At 38.1% G+C, this 26,903-nt stretch overlaps 1 protein-coding gene across 1 annotated transcript in view; it reads right to left on the reverse strand.

Annotated features, from left to right (window-relative positions):
• The window catches only part of LOC120225087 (threonine aspartase 1-like), a gene marked incomplete at its 5' end in the record, with an annotated part of 120,398 nt that overhangs the window by 60,756 nt on the left and 32,739 nt on the right, over positions 1 to 26,903 (reverse strand). The window contains one exon of the mRNA XM_039223311.1: positions 2,668 to 2,778. Within this exon, the coding sequence (XP_039079242.1) occupies positions 2,668 to 2,778 (111 nt within the window). The remainder of the gene's footprint in view (positions 1 to 2,667; positions 2,779 to 26,903) is intronic.

Genomic DNA, 26,903 nt, shown 5'->3' on the forward strand with positions numbered 1-26,903 from the left:
TCAGTTGGTTAAGCATATGACTTCAGCTCAGGTCATGATCTCAAGGTCCATGGGTTTGAGCCCTGCATCAGGCTCTGTGCTGACAGCTTGGAGCCTGGAGCCTGCTTTGGATTCTGTGTCTCCCTCTCTTTCCACCCTCCCCCCCCTCTCAAAAATAAACATTAAAAAAAAAAAAAAAAAAAAAAGAGTAACCAGAACTAGAGACTGGTGACTCTGAGACTGGAGTGGCCAAGGTGACTTTTACATCTCCTTTCCTATACTTCTGCCCTAGATTTGCTTTCTTATCTGTACTGAACATACATAACTCTTTTGAAGCAAACAAATGTAAAAATCCACATAATTGGTATAATCTAGCCTATGTCCACCAGATTTTAGATAAACTTTATGAAAATAAATCACTCTAGTTAACAAATGGCAAGATTTCACTTATTTTAGAAATTCACACTTTACATTTCATTCTTCTAGGAATCAGTTTACAAATTAATACATTGGTGGTAAAAGCTCTCTAACATGAGCTGAAATTCTATGATTTATCCACATATATGCATTTCTATACTCTACCACCAAAAATGAAAGGACAACCTTACAGTTTTCAGGATTAACTTAAAGGACAAGAGTCCTGGCCCAGTAAGGAACTGATAGTCCATCTTAGGAACAGTCTATGAAGCAGTTTTAATAACTAGTCCCCTGGTCCCAGTGCTAAGGGTTATTCTGAGTTTTTATGGAAGGCCCATATATATCCTCTTACATATATATATATTAAAAAAAAAATATATATATATATATATATATATTTTAAATTTACTTTGAAAAAGAGAGAGAGCATGAGCACAGAAGGGGCAGGGAGAGAGGGAGAGCAAGAATCCCAAGCAGGCTCCCCACTGTCAGTGCAGAGTCCAATGCGGGGCTCAAACTCATGAACCGCGAGATCATGACCTAAGCCAAAACCAAACTATGGATGCTTACCTGACAGAGCCACCCAGGCACTCCTTCCTCTTACATATTTTAAAAGCAAACTCCCTTCTATCTAACTATGGAAGATTTATTCAAATGATTCACTAATGATTAAAGATACCAAAAAAACAATTGGCTAATTTGAATTGGTTTAACAAAAAACAGCCATTTAAAAATACATATCCTGGGAGCAACCTGGGTACCAAATATAGTGCATGGAAAGAGAAAGAGAATACAGGAGGAAAAAAAAAAAAAAGATGAGATTAGTAGTCGGAGTCCAAAGTCCATTTTTTTTCCTCTTTGAGTAATTAGGGGAGAAATTTTATGAAAGCTCTTTGGGCTCCTATAGAAAAAATACTTTTTTACAGTCTAATGAAATGCTTGTTTTTCTAATTCATAGACTCAGCTTCTACTATAGCAAATCACAACAGTCATACAGTATAGATCAGGCAGTATCCACACTTTTTGTAGGAAAATTTATACAAAGGGTTTAACTACCACAGTTCCTGTGGATGATCTATAGCATTTATATTTAAAAAAAATACTGAAGGAAGAAAAGATAAATACACAGTGGTATATCTGCATAATGGAATACCATACAGTAATGAAGATGAACAAACTACTGCCACATGTAGCCACATGTAACGTGGATAAATATAACAGGCTTAATGCTGACTGAACACATCAGATACATACAGTACATATTCCATGATTCCATTTATATAAAATATAAAGCCAAGCAAAGCTAATCATGGTGTTAAAATCAGCATAGTGGCTAACTCTGGAGAGGTAAAGAATGGAGGTGGTTGCCAGGGAGCTTCCGGGGTTGTGGTAAAGTTCTACTATTTATCTGTGTGCTAGCTGCATGAGTGGGTTCAGTTTATAATAATTCATCAAGCAGTTGAAGTTATAATTTGTGTACTTTTCTGAATGTACATCTATGTAATTAAAAAGTCAATTAAAAAACCATATAGGGCCCCCTCCTACCTTCTGTGGCACCTTTATGGAGTCATAAAAAAAGTCCCCTCTGGATGAATGAAAGAAAAAGGCACCCCTGTGGGCAGAGGCAGCCCCACAGTCTCGTGCCTTGGCAAATGGGGGACTGGCTCCTTTTTAACCCCACTGGTACACTTGGCTAGACACAAAACCACACATCTGGATGGACATCTGCAAATCACTCATTTGACCCTTCTTCACCACAGCTTTATGAGGAGGGCAAGGCAGATGTCCTTATTTTATAGAAGAGGAAGTGGCACAGAACAGTAAGACCCATATACAAAGGCGTCATAGCTAATAAGCGATGGAGCCAGAACAGACTCCTAGACCAGTAGCTCTTCACGTGGTTCTGATTCCTTTTTGGGAGGGGGAAGAGGAAGAAGCTTCTTTCTATGTTTGTTACTGGGTATGTTATTATGAGTCATCTCAAATGCTTTGTGGAATAAGGCAGCAAACAAATACACGGTCCGATGTTCTTAATATTGGACGTTAGTGAAGGTCGTAGGTTCTAAGCCCATTTGAAAAATATGCTGTAAGCATATATTTAAAACTGAATATTCATCTTTTACGTGTTTACCTATGCAAAAAGATTAGTAGGACAGACATCTTTAGATACCAAGGGAGCATTCTAGTGTTCCCATAGCTTATTAAGGAAAAATTCTTTCTGTATCTTGAAAAACTGAAAAAGACACACCGTAAGGTGTATATCCAGCTTACCTAGAAGTGTCTGCTTATCTTGGGAGGAGTCAGACTCTGCAGAACATCTGCAAGTTCGGAGAACAATCACTCCTCCAAGCACTCCATCTTCATTGGCCAGGAAAGGTGAACCTAGGCAGAAATGGCAAATGGTCGTTTTTCAGGGAATTTTACTTTTTTTCATTTTCAATTTTCATTTGATTACAAGAACAAAAATGTGGTGTGAATAAAATCTTGAAAGATGCCCATTTTTCTGACAATCATTGTGTTCGAATCTTGTGTAGGCTTGATGGCAAAGGCAGGCTTATGCCTGAACGGGGGCTGTTTGGCAAAGACAATCCCAGATGCCGCCAAGAAGACTTGAGTGGGGGTGGAGTGTGCATTACAGTATTCAGAATGGAACTGGAAACACTACCAGATTAAAGGACCAAAACACAAATACAGGAAAAAATGCTCAGCAAGTCTCTTTGATCAGCTTTTAGGGATCATTTACCAGGCTCTCCCCGCTGTCAGGGGCATGCCACCAAAAGCTTTGATTTACTACCTTAAGTTCAATTTTAAACAATAAGCCACAAACTTTATTACAAACATTTAAAAATGATCCTGATGGTTTACACAAATAAGGGTGAAACTGTATTTCTATTATGAGAGTCTGATGGTTAGAAACAACTGGGCCTCTTTGGGATCTCACACACTGAACCATTGTGAGCATTTCAAGAACACTACATTTTAAAACCCCTCATTTTTCCTCCCCAAGGACATCTTCTTCAAACATCTGGCATAGCAAGTAAGCACGTGGAGAACAAATGCAAAATTAACCCAAGCACTATCAAAGAAAATAGTAAAAAATAAAAACCAACGAAGCTGGATTTGGGGGAAGCTCCTGGTTAAACTTACTAGATTAAACATATATATTTATCTCTACTCCTTCTAAAGGCATGACCCAATAAGGACAGAGAGAAAGGCAAACAAGAAAAAACTCACGTTTTAGAAAATGAAAAGAAGATGGATATTAGTTGCTCATCTAGTGGACCTGCAGAAGCTAAAACCTAAGCTTTCATGGGGAACATGGTTAAAATTGGGGGGGGGGGGTGCACCTATAAGAAATCACTCAGTTTTGTCATAAAACCCAAAAAGAATCAGAAAATAGAAGCTTCAAGTTCCTCTGAAGACAAGGATGCAAGATAGGGCTGAAATGAAGACGGTTGGTTCAGAGTGTCCAAAAGGACCCTCTACACCAGGTATCAGTAGGTATGACTTGTCTGGTCTGCAACTTGTTTTTGTACTGTCTGCAAACTAAGAATGTTTATTTTACATTTTAAAGGGTTATTTTTAAGAAAAGGATGAGAAGGAGAAGAATGTGTGATAGACACCATGATGTAGCCCTGAAAGTCTAAAACTTTTACTTTCTGGCCCTTAACAGAACTAGCTTGTCAACCCCTGATTGAAAGCCTTAGATTCCTACCTAGAAAGGAAGTTACTTCGTCTCAACACAGAATACACCAGGATATTTATTCTCTAGAGAGTAGAAACCAGGGGGACTTTAGTCTTGGGGTCATCAGACTCCGCATAAGGCAGGAGGGAGTCTCCACAATGAACACAGGAGATGGAAATGGAAGTCTTTATGCTAAACAGTGAAATAACCGGCTCCTTTACCCATAGGCTCCCAGGATATAGGAAGTCAAACTGATATACTTCAAACAAGTGAATGGATAATTCCATCCAGTCATACAACCATCTCGAGAATAAAGACCTACTTGAGAGACCCTAAACAAAAACTGCCTTATGGTAAGGGCTTACAGATGACAAGTGTGGCTCTTTCAGAAGGTTTTCAGTTCAGTTTATTGGTATATAACTGCTACATAGTATAGACAACCTAGGTTCACTAGTTGTTTCAGTGAGGCCTCTAGAAAAGACAGAGACCAAAATAGAAAAGCAACACAGAAAAAACAGGCAAATGCACTGAGCAAAAAAAAAGTGAAAATGTTGGAAAATGGGAGAAAAAGATTGGGAGAACAGGCCACATGATCCAATATCTGAATAATAGGAGTTTCAAAAGGAGAGAATAGAAGAAATAACCCTTCAAAGACATTTCCAAGAATTGAAAGGTGAGTGCTTGAAAAGGCTCATCAACCTCCCAGCACAATTCATGAAAAAAAAAAGTGCCGCAGAAATATATCACTGTGAAATATCAAAATATTGAAATAAAAAAAGTCCAGAAACTTCCATGTGAAAACACAAACACACACACACACACACACACACACACACACACACACCCCAAGCGGATCATAATGACATCAGATTTCTCAACATAACAGTGGAAACTAGAAAGTTAGAAGGCACCATCGTCAAAATACTGAAGGAAAATTACTTCCAACCTAGAATTCTATATGAGGCCAAAATGTCAATCAAGTGTGAAAAAAGAATGAAGCTCTACAAAGTCTCAAAGAATTCACCTCCCATCTACTTTCTCAGAAAGCTGTAGAATGAATGTGCTTTGGCAAAGTGAAGGAATAGGTACATAATGAGAAAGAAAATAAGATCTGGATATAGGGGACCCAAAACAAGGGAATACAAAAAGATTCCTAGATGACACCCAGCTAGGCAGCAGGCTTAGAGAGGAAGCAGTCCAAATTGGAGCAGGATGCCAGAGAAGGCTGGAAACATATTTCCAAGGGGAAGATAAACCAAACTTACAAAATACACATTGGGTTTGAAATTATTGAGTGAAAATGTTTCAGATTTTAAGGGAAATTTGATAATCAAACAGTGGTTCATATAAAAAACAAACAAAAAGAATACTAAAAAATAATGAGGCAAATATTAATGGCAGAAAAAAATAAGAATTTGTATAAGAAAGGAAACAGAATCACAGTCCACTATATAGTTCAGATGTCAATAGCTAGAGTCAAAAATATAAACTCACAATACTGCTGAGCTTAAAAATGGGGGAGGGGGACATAATACATTGAGAGGAGTGGTGCATGTAGTATGTGCAGGTTTGGGGTTGGAAATATAGGGGAATTAAATCCTTGCCTTCCCTGGTATGAATACGAAGATATCTTGATATCTAAATAATATCTAAAATTGAAAACTGAACGAATAGTAGTAGAAGTGTGTTATTTTGAATTACAGATTTAAGTTCTAAAAGAAATAGCTATGAGACTTAAAAGTAGTAGCCTCAGGAGAGAGGAAACTGGGGGTCAGGGAATTGGAGTTGGAACAGGGAACCATTCATTTTCATTTTAAGTCTGGGGGTATTGTTTGTCTTTTTAAACCACTTATTTGTTTTGCCTTGCAAAGAAAAACAACACAAATTTAAACTGTGGAACTGGAGTAAATTTTTTAATCCTTAGCCTCTTAAAGAAGAGGGAAGGAGACAGGAAATTCACAGTCATTGAGAAACTACTCTGCATCAGGGCTTGGTTCCATGCTTTCATGTTCTATAGTTTAATTTTCAGAACCACTGACAGGGTTCAGAGCAAATCTTCCCAAAATGTGTCATTTTGGCATGTGGACTATTTTGAGCTGAAGGCAAATGAGACCCTGTGGGCTCAACAGAAAAGTCTGCCTCTCCCTTAACTACCTAAAAGAATCTAAATTGAGGGTCTTTCTCAGAATCAGAGTTATCATCAGGGATAAGTTTTATCTGAGCAACCCATTTGTATGGCCCAGCAAATATCTAATTACCAAACATTTGTTCTTCTTATTGCTCTCCTCCCCTTTGAAGCCCCAGGCCCCTATACCATTCCCTAGCTCAGCACGGCATAAATACCTCATTTTACCTTTCTGTCTTTGAACCTCTCATGTACAGGGGATTCTCAATGTAAGAAATTAAATTTTCTTCTGTCAATGTAATCTTAGGCCAGCTGGAAGAACTTTTGAAAGACAGAGTAAAGTTTTTCCTCCCCAACACCACTATGCCATGAGGTATTTTTATCATGCTATAGATGAAGAACCTAAGGTTCCGAGAGGTTCAGTGACTTGTCATAGCAATGCCACAATTGAACAGAGAATGCAGCTTTCTTTCCCTCATGTGTCTTTGAGCCCATAGTCCTTGATTGCTTGGCAGCAATACCTCTTAGGGAATGGGAAACTCTGGACAAGTTCACATTCCAACTGCTGCTAGAAACCTCCACCCCACCAGCACTCAGACTCTTGACACTTCTAGAACAGTTCTTTTCCCCACCTAATCCAGGAGCTTCTCCAAGGTTTCTAATAGCTCATCCAAGCTCATAACTCTCTACCTCTTCCCTCTTCAATGACTCAAAATATGAAACCATGTCAAATCCCAACAGTTCTCCCTATGATTGCACTTGTACTGAGCTCCACCCCTTCATTCCCACTGACAAACCTTCAATGTACTCTCACTGTACTGAAAACACTGAAGTATGCTCCCTGCTCCAGGCATTCAAATCTCTAAGTTAACTGATTCAATAAATATGTACTATATGCCAGGAGTCTTCTAGGCACTGGGATATAGCAATGAAAAAAATGAAGTCCTTGCTTAAATCTAGTTGACAGGTTAGGACAAGTAAACTTAAAAGTCAATAAAGAAATTCATCCAGTTAGTGACAGGCACTGTGAAGAAAACGAATCCTGGTAAATGATAGAGGTGTGACTCAAGCAGGGGCTACTTTATATCAAGGGTCAGGAAAGGCCTCTTTTGGTAAGGAGCTAACCATGTAAAGACTTGAGGAAAGAACTTTCCAGGCAGATGAATAAGCAAATGCAAAGACCCTAAGGTGAGAAGAAACCCTGGGTGCTCGGGAAGTACAGACTAGAATACAGAACATAAATTCAGAGGGAGGCAGGGCCAAGTTACATAGGGTTACAAAAGGCCTTGTAGGTACAGCAATGAGTTTGAATTTTACTTCAAGCATGATGAAAAAAATGATGAAATTTTTAACCAGGAAAATGATAGCTTTTGTTTGCACTTGGCAAAAGGTTATTCTGTAGTATGGAATAGATTGGCATGGCAAACATGGAAACAGCAAGTCACTAAAGAAGCTGCAATGGCAGCCCACCTGACAGATGACAGTGGCTTAGGTCAGCCTGGTGGCAATGGAGACTGTCAGTAGAAGCTGTCTCTGGAATATATTCTGCATGTAAAACCAGAAGGGCTGTTCAAAGAATATATATGGGGACACGGGAAACAGACATCAAAGCTTAATAAGAAATATGCACCCCAGCTATGATTATTACATCATTAAACCACTCAAAAACTTTCAATAGCTCCCAAGTGCCCACAGGACAGTATCCAAATGCCTTAGCTTGGCAAAACCTTCCTCTCTCATCCCAACCTCATCTCCTTATTTATTTTTACAGACCAAATGTTCTAGCCAAGTTGGACTTCCTGTATCCCACTTCCCCAAGACTTCCCCCCTGTGAACTATTCTTCCTGGATCCCTTTCTCCCCATGAACTGGAATCTATCCTTTAGTGCCTTTCATATATAGACACAGCTCTCTGGGGTAAGAGTATCTGATTTACCTTTAAAGCACGTTTAGTGACGAATGAAATTCGTCCACTTATTCACTGCCTTTTCCTATCCAAAAGCTCCTCAACATACCACACACACACACACACACACACACACACACACACACACACCAATGCAGTGTGGTACTGAGGATGGCAAGATAGGATGTTAATGCAATGAAAGGAGAGGGGGCCCCCAGGCCACCATGGAAGCTACATCAGGGCTCCTCACACTCAGTATGCATTCATTCAATAATTTAATGAAATAATGATTAAAATATATTAAAACTTTTCAAATTTTTCATGAAAAGTACTTGGATTTCACATTATCACTGTGATGTTAAAAAAAAAACAACACTGACTTAGACAGAAGGCCTTTTTTGAGTTTCAGGGTAGCAACTATAGTTCAGTTTCTTAAATTATAAATTACAGATCTTAAAAGACGTCTTTATGGCTGTTGTAAGGATTAAATTCTATACATAAGCTCTGTAACCTCTGAAGTGTTATTTAAACACCTGGTAGTAGTAATACTGATGTTAGGAAGACACTTCAGCATTTTGCTGGTTCTCAAAAATTGTCATGTTGAACAAGATCTATTACTGTACCTATTTGGTTAGCCTTCCACACAGCCAGAACCAGCTGACATTCAGTGGTGGTGATAGGGTATCAGTTTTCCAAGTTAAATGTTAAACAGTCTCTGTATATAAGGAAACACTATTTCTTATTCTTCCCGATAAAAAAAGAAAAATTAACATGGCATGACATGTTGGGGCACTGTGCTTTTCATACCTATATAGGAAATTGGGGGTAAAAATTAATGAACTAAGAGAATCCAAAGTTCTGTTAATATATGTTTAAGAAGTTGCATAAAATATTTAAAGAAAATTAATAAGGAAATAATAAGCTTCATTTGCCCTAATAAAATATCCCAAACAGATTCCTTAAATACCCAGGTCTAAAACTGTTACAGAATGAAATTATACTTACAGATGGTAAGTGAAATAGTTACTGTGATCAAATGTGTATAATCTGAATATTCATTTAAATTATAAATCCATACTGTAAACAAATGAGACACCTACTTATTAAATTCGTGCAGTGATTTAAGGATGAAAAATTTGAAAGGAAAATCACTATAAGTATTAGAGAAGTCAATGTGAATATTAATCCATATTCTTTTGATTGCTAGTACCAAATCTTAATTAGAATGATCTTCAGTACAAAGGTGTATTTGCTGGCTCATAAAATCCAATGGTAGGGATGTGATAGGTTTCAGTAACAGCTGGAAATAGCTCTCTATGGATAGCAATGCCCATTGATAGTTCCAGAACTGTATTCCTGACAACTTTCACCACCAGAGACTATCTCATTTTTGACTAAAAAAAATACTTTTACAGTTTATTTATTTATTTTGAGAGAGAGCACATGCATGCACAAGTGGGGGATGGGAAGAGAGGGAGGAAGAGAGGGAATCCAAAGCAGGCTCCTCATTCTGCACTAAGCCCAACATGGGGCTCAGTCTCATGGACCATGAGATCATGACCTGATCCAAAATCAAGAGTCAGATGTTTAACTGACTGAGCCACCCATTTTTCAGTTTAAACATTCTCAGGGGCCATCAGTTGGATTTAAGAAAATGAAATATCCTGAATGGCCTGGCTTTAGACAGTGAAGCCTAGAACAATCAACTGTGACCAAGAGGCCAGTGGAGTGGAGTCATGGATGGACAGACAAATCCAAAAATGTCTACAAAACTCAAATGGACTACAGAACCAGGAAATCAGGATCCCAAATTTGGTATGCTTTACTTGAACTTAGACAAGCCACTTTACCTTGCTTTCTTCTTTCATCTGAAAAATTGGGAGACTAAAGTAATAATCTCTGATATCTCCTACCAGTTGTAATATGCAGGAGTATATTCAGTTTTAGAGATTAACATCTACCCACAGCAGCAATCAGCCATTACTTGATGCCAACAAGACAAAACATTAAAGCTTCTTTTGCAAAACCTGATACAATGCTTCCTCTTCAACATGTGAGAAGTTATTGAGAGAGTGATTCTATAGCCAAAAGGCAGCTGCTAGTATTCCACCTCCCCATTACATTTAACAAAGAACGTCTGTCTTTCAAATACATTTCTGCACATTGCTTTCGTTTTTTAAAAGTCTATATGCCAAATCACTTGAATGCCATTTTCTCATGGAGGAATTACACATATACTAAGAAAAGGAAATATACAGAGACACAAAGAGGGTCTGAACAGGTCAGATGAACAAGAAAATGGAGAGCAGAGGAATACTGAATGTACCCTACTGGAAACACATACGTCTAACTCCAAAAGAAGAAGAGATATTATTATAAATATTCTTTTAAAAACAGAAGCAGGATAACAGTTTATATTTCTTGGAAGAAGCTTTTTTCCTAAAGATGCACTTAAGTTAGTGAACTTATATTTCCTGGATGTGAAGAGTAAGCAGAATGACATGAAGACCCCATAACATGAGAGGAGCCAATCACCATGTTCAGAAGCATTAGCTCCATTAATGAAGTGCCACTACATTCTGCCTTTGAAAACAAGTCTATGAGATCACCACCATCATCCCATTAGATGTATATTAACTGTCTTCTATCATTTCCTGCTCCCACAAAAACCCTAATGTAATGATTATTACTACATTCATCTGACATGAGAAACCAAATCAAAAAAGAAAGAAGTTGAAGCACAGTGAGGAAAATGACAGGCTTTCAGAAACATGAAGAGGAAGTGGGGATCAGGATACTAACCACTGATCCAGACTGTCTCACTATAAACCCTGAGGACTATACCTATTCCTCAAGAACTCATCTCTACCACAGCTCATGGGTGTCATCATCATATGTGGTTTTCTGGTGATAAACATAGTTTTAAAGACTCCAGCTTAACTGTAAAGAGAGGACTTAAATGTGGTCATTGGCCCTTATCTACCATAATTTGAAAGACAGAAAAAGTTAACATGTGTCAGAACAGAAAATTCCAAACTATAATCAGAACTGAAACATATCAGAGAGACAGTCAGTCTGTGGATAAATTTACTGATTCTGCCACAAAGATTACAAGTAAGAAACCAAAGTGAGTCCATTAAAGCTTCTGCTTTTTGGTTTAACCAATCCACAGAATATATTCACCTAATACTGCTATAGAAGTGACTATATACATGTATATATGTATATATATTTATACACACATACATACATATACATATATCTATTTGAAAGTTGCTAAGAGTAGGTCTTAAAAGAAAAAAATTGTAACTATGTATGGTGACAGATGTTAATTAGACTTATTGTAGTCGTCACTTTGCAGTATATATAATCATTACATTGTACATCCAAAATTAACATAACATTATATCAATTATACTTCATAAAAAATCATAAAGCAATTTAAGAAGGATCAGTAGGTATTTTCTTTTCCTGAATACTCCAGCCCAGTATTCTACCTGCTAGTGGAGGTATCCAGGATTCCACCAATTCACCCTTATGCAACAACAAACGAATGAGAAGCATGAATCCTTGACAGAGAAGACAAGGGAGAGTGGCTTGCAGACAACTGAAGAGTCGCTACAGGGGGAACTAAATGGGCCAGTTTTCCAGTCCTGGTCCTAGCACTTTCCATGTTGACTTTAACAAGAAGAAGATTCTCTCCCCCTCAGACTCTACCCCAAGCTGCTGGCTGTGCAGAGAACACCTTTCCCCCATAGTTACAGTTCCCAGAACTTCCATCTCCAGGAATCTCACAAGGCAGAAGAGACCAAAATTGTGATAATGGCAGAAGATAGGGAGTCCTGACTGAGCAAGCTGTCTTCAGTGGGGAAAGAGTGTGGTCATGTGGGTTTATATTTGCTTATAAATACTAGACTAGGAGTCATGAATTTGAGAGATATAATATTCATTCAACAAATAGTTCATATTTTATAAACATTCACTTTGAAACATTTAAGAATCAATTCTGTGTCACACACTGCTTCAGGCCTGGAGTACGCAGTGATTAAGGCAAAATCAGTGTCCACAAATGCTATGGTCTGAATGTTTGTATCCCTTCCAAATTCTTATGTTGAAAAATGCCCAGTGTGATGGTGTTAAAAGATAAGGCCTTTGGGAAGTGATTAGAGCCTTTATAAAAGAGGCCCAAGAAAGCTCCCTTACCATTTATGTCATGTTAGGTTATAACGAGAAGTCTGCAATCTAGAAGAGGGCTCTCACTTAACCATGCTAGCACCTTGATCTTGGATTTCTGGCCTCCAGAACTATGAGAAATAAGTGTCTGTTGTTTATAAGCTACGCAATTTTCTTATAAAATCTACCCATTTTGTTCTAAGAGCCCAAATGGACTAAGATACCAAGGCATGTATGATATGACAGACAATACACAAGTATAATCAATGCTAGAAAGGGAAATCAAGCAACATAAGGGAGATACAGTGCTAAGGTGGGTTCAGAGGGAGAGAGCATTTTAATCAGGATGGGCCTGGATCATTACATTTGAGGAGAAAAATCCAAGAAAGAATAGCAATTCAGGTATTGGGGACCTGAAGCAACAACGTTTCCAGCATAGTAAAGAAATATATCCCATATATAATCATGCCTAACAACCAGGAATGGTATTTCTCATTTTAAATCATGATAAGCAAGGGCTGGTATTCAGCTGATTATTAATGGCTGGTGTCCTTAGTGGTTATTAACTCTCTTGACTATCCCCTGACTAAAGGCATACTTTTAATTCATTACCGTACTTTTTAAAAACATACTAAGAATATCACACATACAGGTTTTAAATACCCAAAAAGAACAAAATAATACACAATGAAAGTATCTGTCTTACTCCAGTTCCATTCCATAGAGGTGAGTGCCTTCAAGAGTTTCTTGTACATCCTTTCTGAAATTATCCATACTTACACACACATTCGTTTTCAATTTTTCACTCAGTAGGGCCATGTTATATAAACTACTCTGTATCTGGCCTTCTATTTATTATTCTTATTTATTTATTTTTTATTTGAGAGAGAGAGACAGAGCAAGAGGGTCAGGGAGGAGAGAGAGAGAGAGAGAGAGAGAGAGAGAATCTCAAGCAGGCTTCTTGCTCATCACAGAACCTGAAGGGGTGGCTCAATCCCATGACCCTGGGATCATGACCTGAGCTGAAATCAAGAGTGGAATATTCAACCTACTGAGCCACCCAGGCGCCCCTGTATCTGGTCTTTTATATTCAATAATATGACTTAGAGGTCCTTCCATATCAGCTCACACAAATTTAGTTTATTCTTTTTAACAACAAATATACTCATAGCATCACTTCTTTAACTAGTTCCCTGGGGATGGGCATTTCGGTTGTTTTTAGTTTTGTTTTTTGTTTTTTGGTTTTTTTTTTTGCTATTACAAGTAATGTTGCAGTGAACATGTATACACATTTACTGCTCATACATGTATAAATATATTTGTAGATACATTTTTAAACGTAGAGTTGATAAACCAATCAGCATACTCATTAAATTATTTGCTATAGATCCCCAAACTGCCTTCTAAAAAGACTTACACTCATAAGAAACAGTGTTTGACAGTGCCCATTTTCCCCATAAACTTACCAAAACTGGGTATTGCCAGACTCATTATTATTAATCTGATACATGGAAAAGGGTATCCCATTGGTGTCTTGATTTATATTTATTTAATTATGAATAAAGTTAACTTGTAAAGTTAAATATTTACAAGCCATTTGTATTTATCTGTGCCTTCATATTTCTGTTCTACACAACTGTTTCCTACCCATTATCCATTCTCCCTTCCTTCCTTACAGACAAACCTCTAGTTTTGTTTGGGGCACAAATATGCCCAGCTTCCTTTCTGGAAGGAAATGTGCCACAAATGTGCCCAAAATCCTTTGCAGTTGGCAGGTGAAATGGCAGCGTTTCCAGCAGATGCATCCTATTAGCTGCTGCCGTTTGCCTCCGATGTAGTGCCTGGAGGTGGAACAGGTATCTTTTGGCCACGAAGAATAGGGCCACCCAATTAGAGATTACCAAACAGAGAGTCTAGGCCTCTGATGCACTGTGAAGTCACGGTGCCAGCTTTGGACTGCTTTGAGACTTCTTATGTCAGCCCTCGTTTTCTTGAGCCTCTGCAGTTGGCTTTCTATCATGTCAAACATAATTCCAAACCAAAAATTTCCTTTATCCATTTCTCTAGTATGTTGGGTTTTTTTCCCCTTAATTAATTTGCTAAACTCTTTGCATGTTAAGGCAATAAGTACTTGGTCATGTGTACTGTAAATATTTTCCCTTGGTTTCTCACATATCTTTTGATTTTGTCTATAACTTTTTTTGTAATAGAAAAGTTTTTAATACTTATGTGGTCAAATTTATCAACCATTTTCTTTTACAACTTCAGTGCTGGGAGTTTTTCTGTAATCCAGAATTATGAAAATAAGCAGTCCATGTTTTCTATTAGTACTCTTATAATTCAGTTTTTACATTTAAAATTTCAGCCCATCTGGGGGGCGCCTGGGTGGCTTAGTCGGTTAAGCGTCCGACTTTCGCTCAGGTCATGATCTCGCGGTTCGTGGGTTCGAGCCCCGCGTCGGGCTCTGTGCTGACTGCCAGCTCAGAGCCTGGAGCCTGTTTCAGAGTCTGTGTCTCCCTCTCTCTCTGACCCTCCCCTGCTCGTGCTGTCTCTCTCTCTCCTAGAAATAAATAAAACATAAAAAAAATGAATAAACATTTAAAAAATAAATAAATAAAATAAAATTTCAGTCCATCTGGAATTAATTTTGTTATAAGGACTACAGTGGAGATCTTGCTTTATTATTTTTTTTCCCTAAACCGTCAGTAAATTGCCCAAAATAGATTTGATGGAAAATTCATCTCTTACCCAATGATATGAAATGTATTTTTAATACACATTACATTCCCATATGTACTTGCATCCATTCCTAGATTATCCTGTTCCATTGATGAAACTATTCCTACACAGATACTAAATGGCTTTAATTATTATAGCTTTATAGTGTATTCTACCTGACTGGGCCAGTTTCCTCTCATTAGTCATTGTTTTCACAATATTCTTTGTTACTTTCATGTGATTTCTCCACATCATCTTAAGACTAAGCTTGCTTAAGGGACTTTAATACTCCACTTACAGCAATGGACAGATCAACTAGATAGAAAATCACTAAAGACACAATGGACTTGAATGACACATTGGACCAGATGGATTTGACAGATATATTTAGAACTCTACATCCTGAGGCTATGGAATTCATTTTCTTCTCAAGTGTGGATGGCACATTCTCCAAGATAGATCACATACTGGGACATAAAGCAGCCCTCAATAAATATAAAAGATCATACCATGCATACTTTCAGATCACAATGCTATGAAACTCGAAATCAATCACAGGAAGAAGTCTGGAAAACCCCCAAAAACATGGAGGTTAAAGAACACCCTACTAAAGAAAGAATGGGCCAATCAGGCAATTAGAGAAGAAATTTAAAAATATATGGAAACAAATGAGAATGAGAATACAACAATCCAAACTCTATGGGATGCGGAGAAAGCAGTCCTAAGAGGAAAGTGCATTGCACTCCAGGCCTATTTCAAGAAATTAGAAAAAGCACGAGTGCAAAATCTAACAGCTTACCTAAAGCAACTAGAGGGAGAGCAACAAGAGCACCCCAAACCCAGTAGGATAGGAGAAATAATAAAAATCAGGGCAGAAATAAACAATATAGAAACCAAAGAAACAGTTGAACAGATCAATGAAACCAAGAGTGGGTTTTTGGAAAAAATAAACAGAATTGACAAACCTCTAGCCAGGCTTCTCAAAAACAAGAGAGAGATCACTCAGACAGAATCATGAATAAAAATGGACTTATTACAACCAATCCCTCAGAAATACAAGCAATTATCAGGGAATACTATGAAAAACTAATGCCAACAAATTGGACAACTTAGAAGAAATGGACAAATTCCTAAACACACACTCACTATCAAAATTCACATGGGAAGAGATAGAAAACCTGAACAGACCCATAACAAGTGAGGAAATCCAATCAGTTATCAAAAATATCCCAACAAATAAGAGCCTTGGGCCAGAGCTTCTCTGGGGAATTCTACCAGACATTTAAAACAGAATACCAATTCTTCTCAAACTATTCCAAAAAATACAAATCGAAGGAAAACTTCCAGACGCATTTTATGAAGCCGGCATCACTTTGAATCCCAAGCCAGACAGAGACCCAGCAAAGAAAGAGACCTACAGGCCAATATCCTTGATGAATACAGATGCAAAAATCCTCAACAAGATACTTGCAAATCGAATTCAACAGCAATAAAAAGAATCATCCACCAAGATCAAGTGGGATTCTTTCCTGGGTTACAGAGCTGGTTCAATATTCGCAAATCAATCAATGTGATACATCACATCAAAAAAAAAAAAAAAACCATATGATCCTGTCAATAGATGCAGAAAAAGCATTTGACAAAAATACAGCATCTCTTCTTAATAAAGACCCTCGAGAAGGGATAGAAGGAACTTACTTAAACATCATAAAAGCCATCTATGAGAAGCCCTCAGCTAACATCATCCTCAATGGGGAAAAACTGAAAGCTTTCCCCCTGAGATCAGGAACACGAAAGGAATGTCCACTGTCACCACTATTGTTTAACATAGTGCTGGAAGTCGTAGCATCAGCCATCAGACAACAAAGGGAAATCAAAGGCATCAGAATTGGCAAAGAAGAAGTCAAACTTTCACTTTTCACAGATGACATGATACTCTACATAGAAAACCCGACAGACTCCACCAGAAGCCTACTAGAACTGATCCAAGAATTCAGCAAAGTTGCAGGTTATAAAATCAACGTACAGAAATCGGTTGCATTTTTATACACCAACAATGAAGCAAAAGAAAGAGAAATCAAGAAACTGATGCCATTCACAAATGCACAAAAAACCATAAAGTACCTAGGAATAAGCCTAACCAAGGATACAAGAGATCTGTATGATGAAAACTATAGAAAACTCATGAAGAAAATTGAAGAAGACACAAAGAAATGGAAAAACATTCCATGCTCATGGGTTGGAAGAATAAATATAGTTAAAATGTCAATACTACCCAAAGCAATTTACACATTCAATGCAATTCCAATCAAAATTGCACCAGCATTCTTCTCAAAACTAGAACAAACTATCCTCAAATTTGTATGGAACCACAGAAGAATAGCAAAAGGAATATGGAAGAAGAAAACCAAAATGGGAGGCATCACCATCCCAGACTTTAGCCTCTACTACAAAGCTGTCATCATCAAGACAGTATAGTTTTGACACAAAAACAGACACATAGAACAATGGAATAGAAGTGAACTCAGAACTGGACCCAAAAGTATACTTTCTACACTGTGAACTTTAAGTGAATGTGTCCTGTATCCATGTACAGTGAGTTATGGGTCTTACTGAACCCATAACAATAAGACACCCATTAATACAGGAAGACATTTACACAGAGGGCTAGACTGTAATTAGACAATGTATCGATACAATAATATGTGGGATTTTGTATCTCACTTAAATGTAATTCTCTATGTATTCTATATTTAGTGAAGTCATTGAGCTTATTAAATACATGTTCTGTGCTCAGCATTCTCCCAAGCACTGTGGTAAACAATAAAAACAACTGTTTCTGGAAAACTTATAACCTTGTTTGTGAGACTCAATTCAGTTAGCTAAAGGCTAGAGAACAGCATATAATACATATTAAATTTTTACACATAAAAACTCATATATGCAAATACTTATACACATACTATAAATATGTACATGTTTCTCACTTAGAACATGAGAGCTACATGACATAGAACACATACAGAGACTCTTGTTTACCAGGCACCACCTCAAATAGTGTCTGACACATAATATATGATCAATAAATATCTGTTAGATGAATGAATGGTTAGTCCATTAGTAGGCCTTGTGTTAAGTGTTTTAGAACTCAAGAAGGGCATACTTACTCTAGCGAGCTCTAGAGTGAGCAGGCACAACTCTTGACTGTTCACACAAAGTGAACCTTGAGAAATGTCATAAAGAAGAGGAAGAGTGCTTGGAATATGGTGAGTACTTCATATCTACTAGATGATCTAGTCTTAGAGAAAGGTTAAAAGACTACTCGGCTGTAGACATATGGAGGGATGCTGTCCTAGGCACAGGCAGCACTAGGAAAAGAGAAAATTGGGTCTGGACACAGGGCAATTTTAGGATTAATGAGAGGAGTCTAGAAGAGAAAGGACAGGAGCAGAGTCTGGAGATCCAAGGGCCAACATTGTAGTGAATGTCTAGGATTGCACAGTCAGAGAAACAGCATGAGAACAAACAAACCAAACAAACTAAACTGAAAGGATGAGAGGGGAATGGCAAGGAACCAGAGGTCTAGAACTGATCAACTCATGAAAACGGAACAGCAAAGGAAGAAACTGACCCATGGAATCTTGTGGCAAAAGAGAAGAATGAGATTAAACTATGAGACATAGGAATCAGTGATCAAGAAAGTCAGGAAGATAGTACCACCTCCAAGATCTTCTGCTTAGCAAGGTGATGGCAGTGGTCACATTAACCAAGGACTTAATTTTCTAACAAAGCTCCAAAAATATTTTTAGTCGTTTAACAAAGTCAAGCCAGAACTGCTAGATCCCAGAACTCCCACAGTAAGCATTGAGAGCCATTCTATTCCTGGAACTGTCATACACATAAAGTGGGTTAGGGAAAATACAAAAGCTACACTTAAAAGGGAAGGGGACAACAAAAAGGTGACCCATAACTGGAAGATTGTGTGAATATTATTGTTACTTTTCTTCATTTATTCTATGAATATTTACTGAGTACCTATTAATTATATATTCAACCCAATTCTTAGTGCTGGATTACACTGGTAAACAAAGCACACTTGGTCCTAGCTCACAGGAAGGTTACATTCTTATGGGAGAGATGACCAAACAAGCAAATACCTACATACATTATTTACAATTGTGACAGTTCCACAGAGGGAAGAAACAGAGGGGCTAAGAAGGAGACTAATGGTGGCAGACAGGCCTCTCTGAGTAGGCATTTTAATTCTGACTAAAAGATGAGGAGAAAGGAACCAGATGAAGACTGGAAAGGTGGACATTCCTGACGGGAAATGGCACATGCCAAGGTCCCGAGGTGTGAAAGAATCTAGGAATTTGTAAAAACAAAAAGCCAACTAGGGAGGCCAGCATAATGAGTAAGGGAGGAGAGTGACCAGGGATGAGACTGAAGGAAAAGGCAGGAATGGCATCAGAGAAGCCATGAGGTAACATTTGCATTACAATGGAGGACCTCATTATAATGGAGGACCATCAAGACAATAGACAAGGAACTGGAACTGGCTTCTATGTGGAGAACAGACTAGGTTGAGGGTAATTGTCACGGGGAGAGGCAGGAAGACTGCTGAGGATACTTCTATGGTATGAGAGTTCCTTAGTGAGTGTGCAGGGATGTCCCCATGTCCCCTGGATAGCTTCCCTTGCCCAGGCCCAGTGAGGTGGCAAAAGGACCATACCTCTGGCCACCATGCCACAGCAGATGCTGCTGAGAGTAGAAGTGGGACAAGGAGAAACTGCACTGGGGAATGATGGCTGGTGTTCTGCCAAGGACAGCATTTGGGTCACTGCTCTCCATCAGGAAGCCCATGTGCCACACATGTGTGTGTGGAAGCAGTCACGCACCTAGACCTGTCATTTCCATCAGGTAAATTACACGTCCCCTAATCATTATATAAGATGGACTGCAGTGCCCTGAGGACAGCTGTCAGAGAATCCCAGGCACGGTGATCTCTACCATTTCCTGTGAAAGTCTTTCCCTAGTCTACTACTCCAACTTCCTTCCCTTTGTGGGTCCATCATTGGCCTTGTTCATCTCTGGAATTCCCTTCCTGTCCTAATTCAGCAGAGCTCTAATTTGCTAACCGTAGGGTGCTGAGCCAGATCTATTTTTTAGCTTGTCATTCTTTACTAAATAAAGCCCTAAACTTTTTTTTGTTTTCATCTTTGTTGTGGAATTTCGGCTGCCCTATTATTTGTGGATTTTTACAGTCTACACATGCCTAGAAGCCTTGGGCTGTGGATAACCTTTCACTATGTCTAATAAATAAAATGAAAAAAGAAACTGCAGAAGTAAACCATAAATGTCTTAAAGACTGGCCAATAGGCAAAAGTGAGAGCCATGAATTTTTAAATTTTTAAAAACATTTTAGAGAGTTAGATCTTACCGTTACAGAACAGATAGAAAGAAAGCAAAAGTAACCAAAAAGTTTTAACTCCTGTCCTTCATTTGTATTTTTGTAGAAGCATCTTTACTAGAAGTCATTTGTTATCAATGGCACTGAAAGGCCAAACTGATTTATCAGTCATCTTTAACTTCTAGAAGAATGGGTAGTAGGCTGCCAAACTCAAGAAACTCCAGGGAAAAATAAAATAATAAAATAATATAAAGTTAAATTTAAAAGCTTATAATGAGAAAAGGGCCAAAAATAAAAGTAGGCACTTAGGGAAAAACAGGCAATATAACCCATTGATTTTCTTTTGTCCATAACATATTGAGAAGGATAAAAAATGAAAATGGGGTTCTGTGAGTTCTATGCATTATGAAAAACCTGATCATTCAGGTATATAAAATTGGAAAACAGTATGATACATGTATATATCATATAACAGTATGATATATATATATATACACACATATATATGTATATATACATACATAATAAAGTGGTTTTCGGAAATTATCAATCAATAAATAATGCTACGCTTCACAACTTTTATAGAACTTTCGGAAGAAAAAAATATTAGAAACACAAAACCATCCACTTGAAGGATTTAAATTAATCTAAAATTAAATTAAAAAAATTTTACATATATTACCTATAATATAAATCAATATATAAAACTATCACAACTTCATAAATAGCAATTAATTTGAAATAAAGATGAAATGTCACTTTCAAGAATCTTAGGAACTAAGAACCATCTACATAGAGATGAGCAAGTTAATCCAGACACACAGATATATGCACACTCACAATTTCATAAAAAGAGTTGTTATAAGTTGAAATGAACATTGAAATGTTACCCTAAGAATTTGGGGAATTCCATATAAGCAAGGTTATTTTGGATCTGTCTCCCAGAAGGGGATAATTAACTAAAGAACAAAAAGATCCTTCACCCACAAAACTGTCCAACAACACACAAATCAAGTGAAGCACCACTGTGAGACTCATAAAAAATTCTAAATATGAAGAGAGGGAAGAGAGATGTTTTCACTTGTGCATTTTCAATTATGTATTCCCACCAAGACAAACAACTAAATATAGTCTGGTCAGTTGTGGAGCACAAAACCTTAATCTAGTGTGCAACCAAAAGGTTATAATGTTAGAAACCAAGGTGAATCCAAAAGGTTTCAAAACAATACATTTTAGGACCACTTTTAACAAGAGCAAGATCTATGCAGACAGTTGAATGAACAATGTTTCGATGGAGAACACCCTGAAGGAAAGAGGGTAGTGCCAGCAATTCAAATTTTTCATTTTCATACTTAAGGTTATGCATTAAGTTTTGGGCTAAAGAAAAGAACAATCACTCACTTCCCATACCCATCTGGCTGGACTCCATCTCAGGACTCCTGAGCCCTGTGGCTGTTTTTAATGTTCATGTCCATTAATGGCCCAGTTCAGCAAAAAACCAGCAGATTTCAAAACATTCAGGTATACTTGGCCAACATACAATGTCAGTACTTGAGGATTCAGAAAACTGTACATTTTTCTTTTTCATTTTAATTGTGACACATGGCTGGCATTGCTACACTTATTAGCAGTATATAAGGTTTGAAATTTATACTAATATAAAGAGTTTCATGGAAATAATAAAATATTCATGTCATGCCTGGAGTAGGGTAGTGTCTTTCCTCCTCCTCAGGGCTGCCCACAGTCAATATTAAGATTTGAGTTTCCTATCATCAGACTTGTCCATGTGGCAGTTCATCCACCAGCCCCCAGAGGTCACTCCCCATCACCCCTCAAAGACTTACATTCCTAGATCATTATTTCTCTGACATCCATCCTGCTATACGTGCTAGTGATTTCAAGGTATGGAGATTATGCTTCCAACTCCCTGACCTTTCAATACCTTGACCTCTCTTCTCCCAAGAATCTTATCCTTTATTCTGTCAGCCTCTCATTCACCTTATTATGTACCCTAGTGTGACTACCAACAACTTCCATCTCTTTCATAGACCTCACTTGCAAGCATCTCACTACCCACTACCCCTAACTTTCCAGTGCACACCCTCTAGTGTCCAGACTCCAACAACCCATCAAACCTGTCCCTCACCTGCTTCATATCCTCACTTTGGTCCTTAAGTGGGTTAATTCTATGTTCCATCATTATAATTAATTTCCTATGGAAACTGTCAACTCTTTTGCCCTGCTCTTGACCATCATACTCACCTGGCAAAATTCTAACCATCATTAAATCCTACTCCACTCCCACACCCATAAGCTGAATTTGGCCAGAGAACAACATTACCATGCTAACCACTCCTCATCACTAACCTCAATTTGGGTCCTTAATGCTGCTCAGGAATCCTACATTTCCCAAGAATTGACCTATGCTTTCTCACTTCCCCTCAAATTTCTAGTATCTCTTCCATTTTAACTCTGTAGCTGACTTAGCTTCCCAATTCCCTGAAAAAAAACAAACAAAAAAACCCCAGAAACAAGGAAAGAGAACCTTCATACATCCCCACCATATCTTCTTGATTTGTGTATTACCACAGATGAACTGCTTATGTTCCTGCCTGCTCAGTAGGTCCATCCCTTCTCACTCACTCAAGGAACTCATGACAGTGATTCCAGGGTCCTTCACCACCTTCTTTATCAAGATTCATTCCTCTGAGAATCTCACATAGTCCATCACCTTAAAATATCTGCACACTCTTGATTCTCAAATAAGTTTTAGCCCAGGCCTTATCCTTGAACTAGAGACTTGAATATACACTTGCCCAACGAACATTTCCACTTGCATATTTGATTAGAACTCCCTGGAACTCCTGAACTTGTGCCCAATACTTACTCTTCCTGGAAGCTTCCCCACATCAATAAACAGAAACTTCATTCTTTCAGTTGTCCAGGCCAAAAGCCAAATCATCTTGGACTCTCTTTATCTCTTACTCTATATCAATTTATTAGCAACTCATGCTTAGTTCTACACTCAAAAACTAGCCAGGATACAACCACTTCTTTCCCTTCCACCATCATCACCCTCATCCAAGCCACTACTCTCTCTTGCCTGCTATAGCCTGAGAACATCTGACAGGTCTCCCAGGTTCCATTCTTGCCCTCCATGTCTACTATTGGCACTGAAGCCAGAATGACTATGTTGAAATGCAAGTCAGGCCATGTTATTTCTCTTCTCATAAATCGCCATGAGCAAGTTTCTACATAAAGGTCCTACCTACCCCTTTGAGCTCATCTCCAACCATCTTCCCCTTGTTCTCTCTGCTCCAGCCACACTGGCCTTCCTCCTAATCCTCAGTCCCTGCAGACACATTGCTACCTCTTTAGCACATGTTGTTCTGGCATATTCTTCCTTTCATGGGCCACATGGCTCCATCTCTCATCTCTGGATTTTTGTTTAATGTAACCTCCTAAGGGAGATCTTCCCTGACCATGCTCAAAAACTGGAAGCTGTCCTATAGTTACTACCCACCTCTTCTACTTCATTTTTCTCTGTAGCTCTTATAACTATATGACAAATGAGCTTTACCTATTTATTCACTGTCTGCCTGACTTGATAAAATAGAAGCTCCTTGAGGACATGGACTTTGTTTTATTCAAGACTATAACTCCTGTGCCTTATCTATTGCCTGAAATGTGGTGTATGTTCAAATACTTATTGAATAAATGAATAATGCATGTTTCTAGAAGCATCAAGATGGAAGGGCTTTTCTGAATCATCTGGGCCAGAGATTTTCAAATTTTTTCTATAGAGGGCCAGACAGTAAACATTTTTAACTTTGCAGGCCTTCTTCTGGTTTAAGTCACAACTGCTCAACTCTGCCATTGTAATGTAAAAGCAGTCAAAATGTGTAAAAAAGTATTAATAACATTTTATTTACAAAATCAGGTGGCTAGCGGGATTTGACTAATGAACCATGGTTTGCCAAACCCTGATCTAGGTTATTCTGCTGCACTGAGCGTTAAAGCCTTAATCAGCAGTTCTCCTCAAATTTATTAAACAGAGTTCATAAATTCTAAAAGTAGGGCCATACAGACCAATCATCCAATCTAACCCCTATGGCAGACAATAGACGTTTACCTAGATCCATTCTCTCCTTCTTTCTAACTAAAAGAAACCCATTTTGTTGAGGGGATAGCAATCTGTCCAGCTAAGAAACTACTTTCTTAGCCTCTCTGTAGCTAGAGGTGACCACGGGCCACAGTTCTGGCCAGTAAGACACACAGGGAAGTCATGGTATGGCATTTTAGGAAAAGTCCTTGAAAGAGGATTGACAGGTGGCACACTTTTTTTGTTCATTACCCTTGCCGTTTTTCCTGTTTTAAATGCAAATGTGATGCCCAGGGAGTGGTTAGAGCCACACCCTAAGGTCAGCACAGTGGGAGGGGACGAGGCAGGTACACTGAAGACGCTGGAACTCATGCACAGATCCTCCAGTTGTCGTACTATAAAAGGAAAAACTAGTGTCTGGTTAAGATATGATACATGGCTTTTAAAAATAGAAAATAAATATTTAGTTAAGCTTAATAAGCTTAAGCTATAAGTAGCTTTTAAAAAGAGAAAATGAGTCCTCCAAGACCCTAAAAGCCAGCAAGTGTCATAATAGAGACCTGAACTGATCCTATGACTTCCACTTCAATAGCTTTTCTCTCATGCTGCTCTTTACTCAAAGACAGAATAAAAGGTACAACATGCTATTCCATGCAAGGAAGACAGTATGTGAATTAGCAAGTTTTGTTCCTCTCCAAACATGATCATTTCCCAGGCTCAGATAACTAGGAATTCTGGGGTTTTTATCTAGCTTCAGACATCAGATCCATACCACTGATAGCCCCTATCACTCACAAACTAAAGAAAAAAATGGCTCCTCTGCATAGCTTTGACAGAAAAGACCAAGGGAGTGTTTCAATCTGCCTGACTGGATAGATGACTATTTTGATTGGCTTATACTAGGTAACATGCCCACCCCTGTGGCATGGGAGGTGGGTCAGCCCCACTCAAATGGGGTATGAATGGTTCCTCCCAGTAAAGAATGGGCTCTTGTATCCGGGGAGGAGTGCTGAAATGTGTGCCCAAACATACACACACACAAATCTTTTTTTTTTTTTTTTAAACTATCCCAGGTAATTAAGAAATCTGTGTTGTACGCTTAACTTTGACTACCTAGATGCAAGTCACAAGGTTGATACTTGATCTTTGGTTCTGGAGATGACTCATCCAACATTAGCCTGAAGTATTAAAAGAAGGACTGAGACAGTATTTGAAAAAATCTTGGAAAAATATGAAATACTATATAATTATGTAGATTATTATATTAAGTGAATAAATACAACTGATAGAAAATAGGAAAGAAACTCTTATCTCATCCAAACCTATAAAAATCTTTAAAACATCCTTTGCAATAATGAGCACCATAAAAGGCGTCAGAACACAATTGGTCTAGACAACAGAGACAGGAAATTCTGGGTATCACCTTCCTGAGTTTACTAACAGAACCATAATGTTCCCCTCAAAAACTGACTTGCCTCATTCTGTTTTCATCCCTGTTTTAGTCATAACCTCCTACTCTGTTGATCTTTAAGAAGCAAATTTAAAAACTTTAAAGTAGCCATATACATATTGTTTCAATCCTTAAATGGCTTGGATGAATTGGCATATATATGGTCATTTGCTATGGCATGTTTGCAATAGCAAAAGACTGAAACAGTCTAAACATCCACTAAAAAGGGTATATACAGTAAAATTATGCCATATCCATAAAATGGAATACTATGTAGTGGTGAAGAATAAAGAAACTGTCTATGCACTAACTCAGATAGGACTGCCAAGAAAAATTCAGTGAAAAAAGCTAAATGAAAGATTGTTATATAGCTATATTGCCACGGTTTGTGTAAAAGGTGAGAAAAGAACAGACACATCATGCTGCTGCACATTAAGGCATAGGATCTCTCCGAATAAATACAAAGAAACAAATTACCTTGGTTTTCTCCACAAAGAAGAACTGGGTTAGCTGAAGAATAAAGTTTGAGAGAGACTTCTCTTGGTTTATTCTTTTGTGTCTCTTATATCTTGCACCATGTGACTATATTAACTTTGTACCAAATAAGTAATAGACTGATAGCTTAGTATAGCATAAACCTTATAGAAGGACAAAGACACTACCAGGTCATAAGGATCTCTAATAACCAAGCACAGAGGTTGATACATTTGGCTGCCAGAATAATCAACAACAGGCTTAATAGTTTAACACAACAGTGTTGACATAGGACAATAATCCTGCCCTCTCCTATCAACTTTATGGTGGGGACCCTAAGCACATGGTCACCCAATATTTGGGCAAATGCATGTTTCTATTAGCAAAAACAGGATATGGAGTGACCAATTAGGGATTCAAACAAGAGCATCCCCCCATTTATGTATGCAAGTGTGTGCGTATGTA

This window comes from Hyaena hyaena, unplaced genomic scaffold (genome assembly GCF_003009895.1).
Source record: "Hyaena hyaena isolate Hyena2069 unplaced genomic scaffold, ASM300989v1 scaffold_1317, whole genome shotgun sequence".
Lineage (NCBI taxonomy): Eukaryota > Metazoa > Chordata > Mammalia > Carnivora > Hyaenidae > Hyaena > Hyaena hyaena.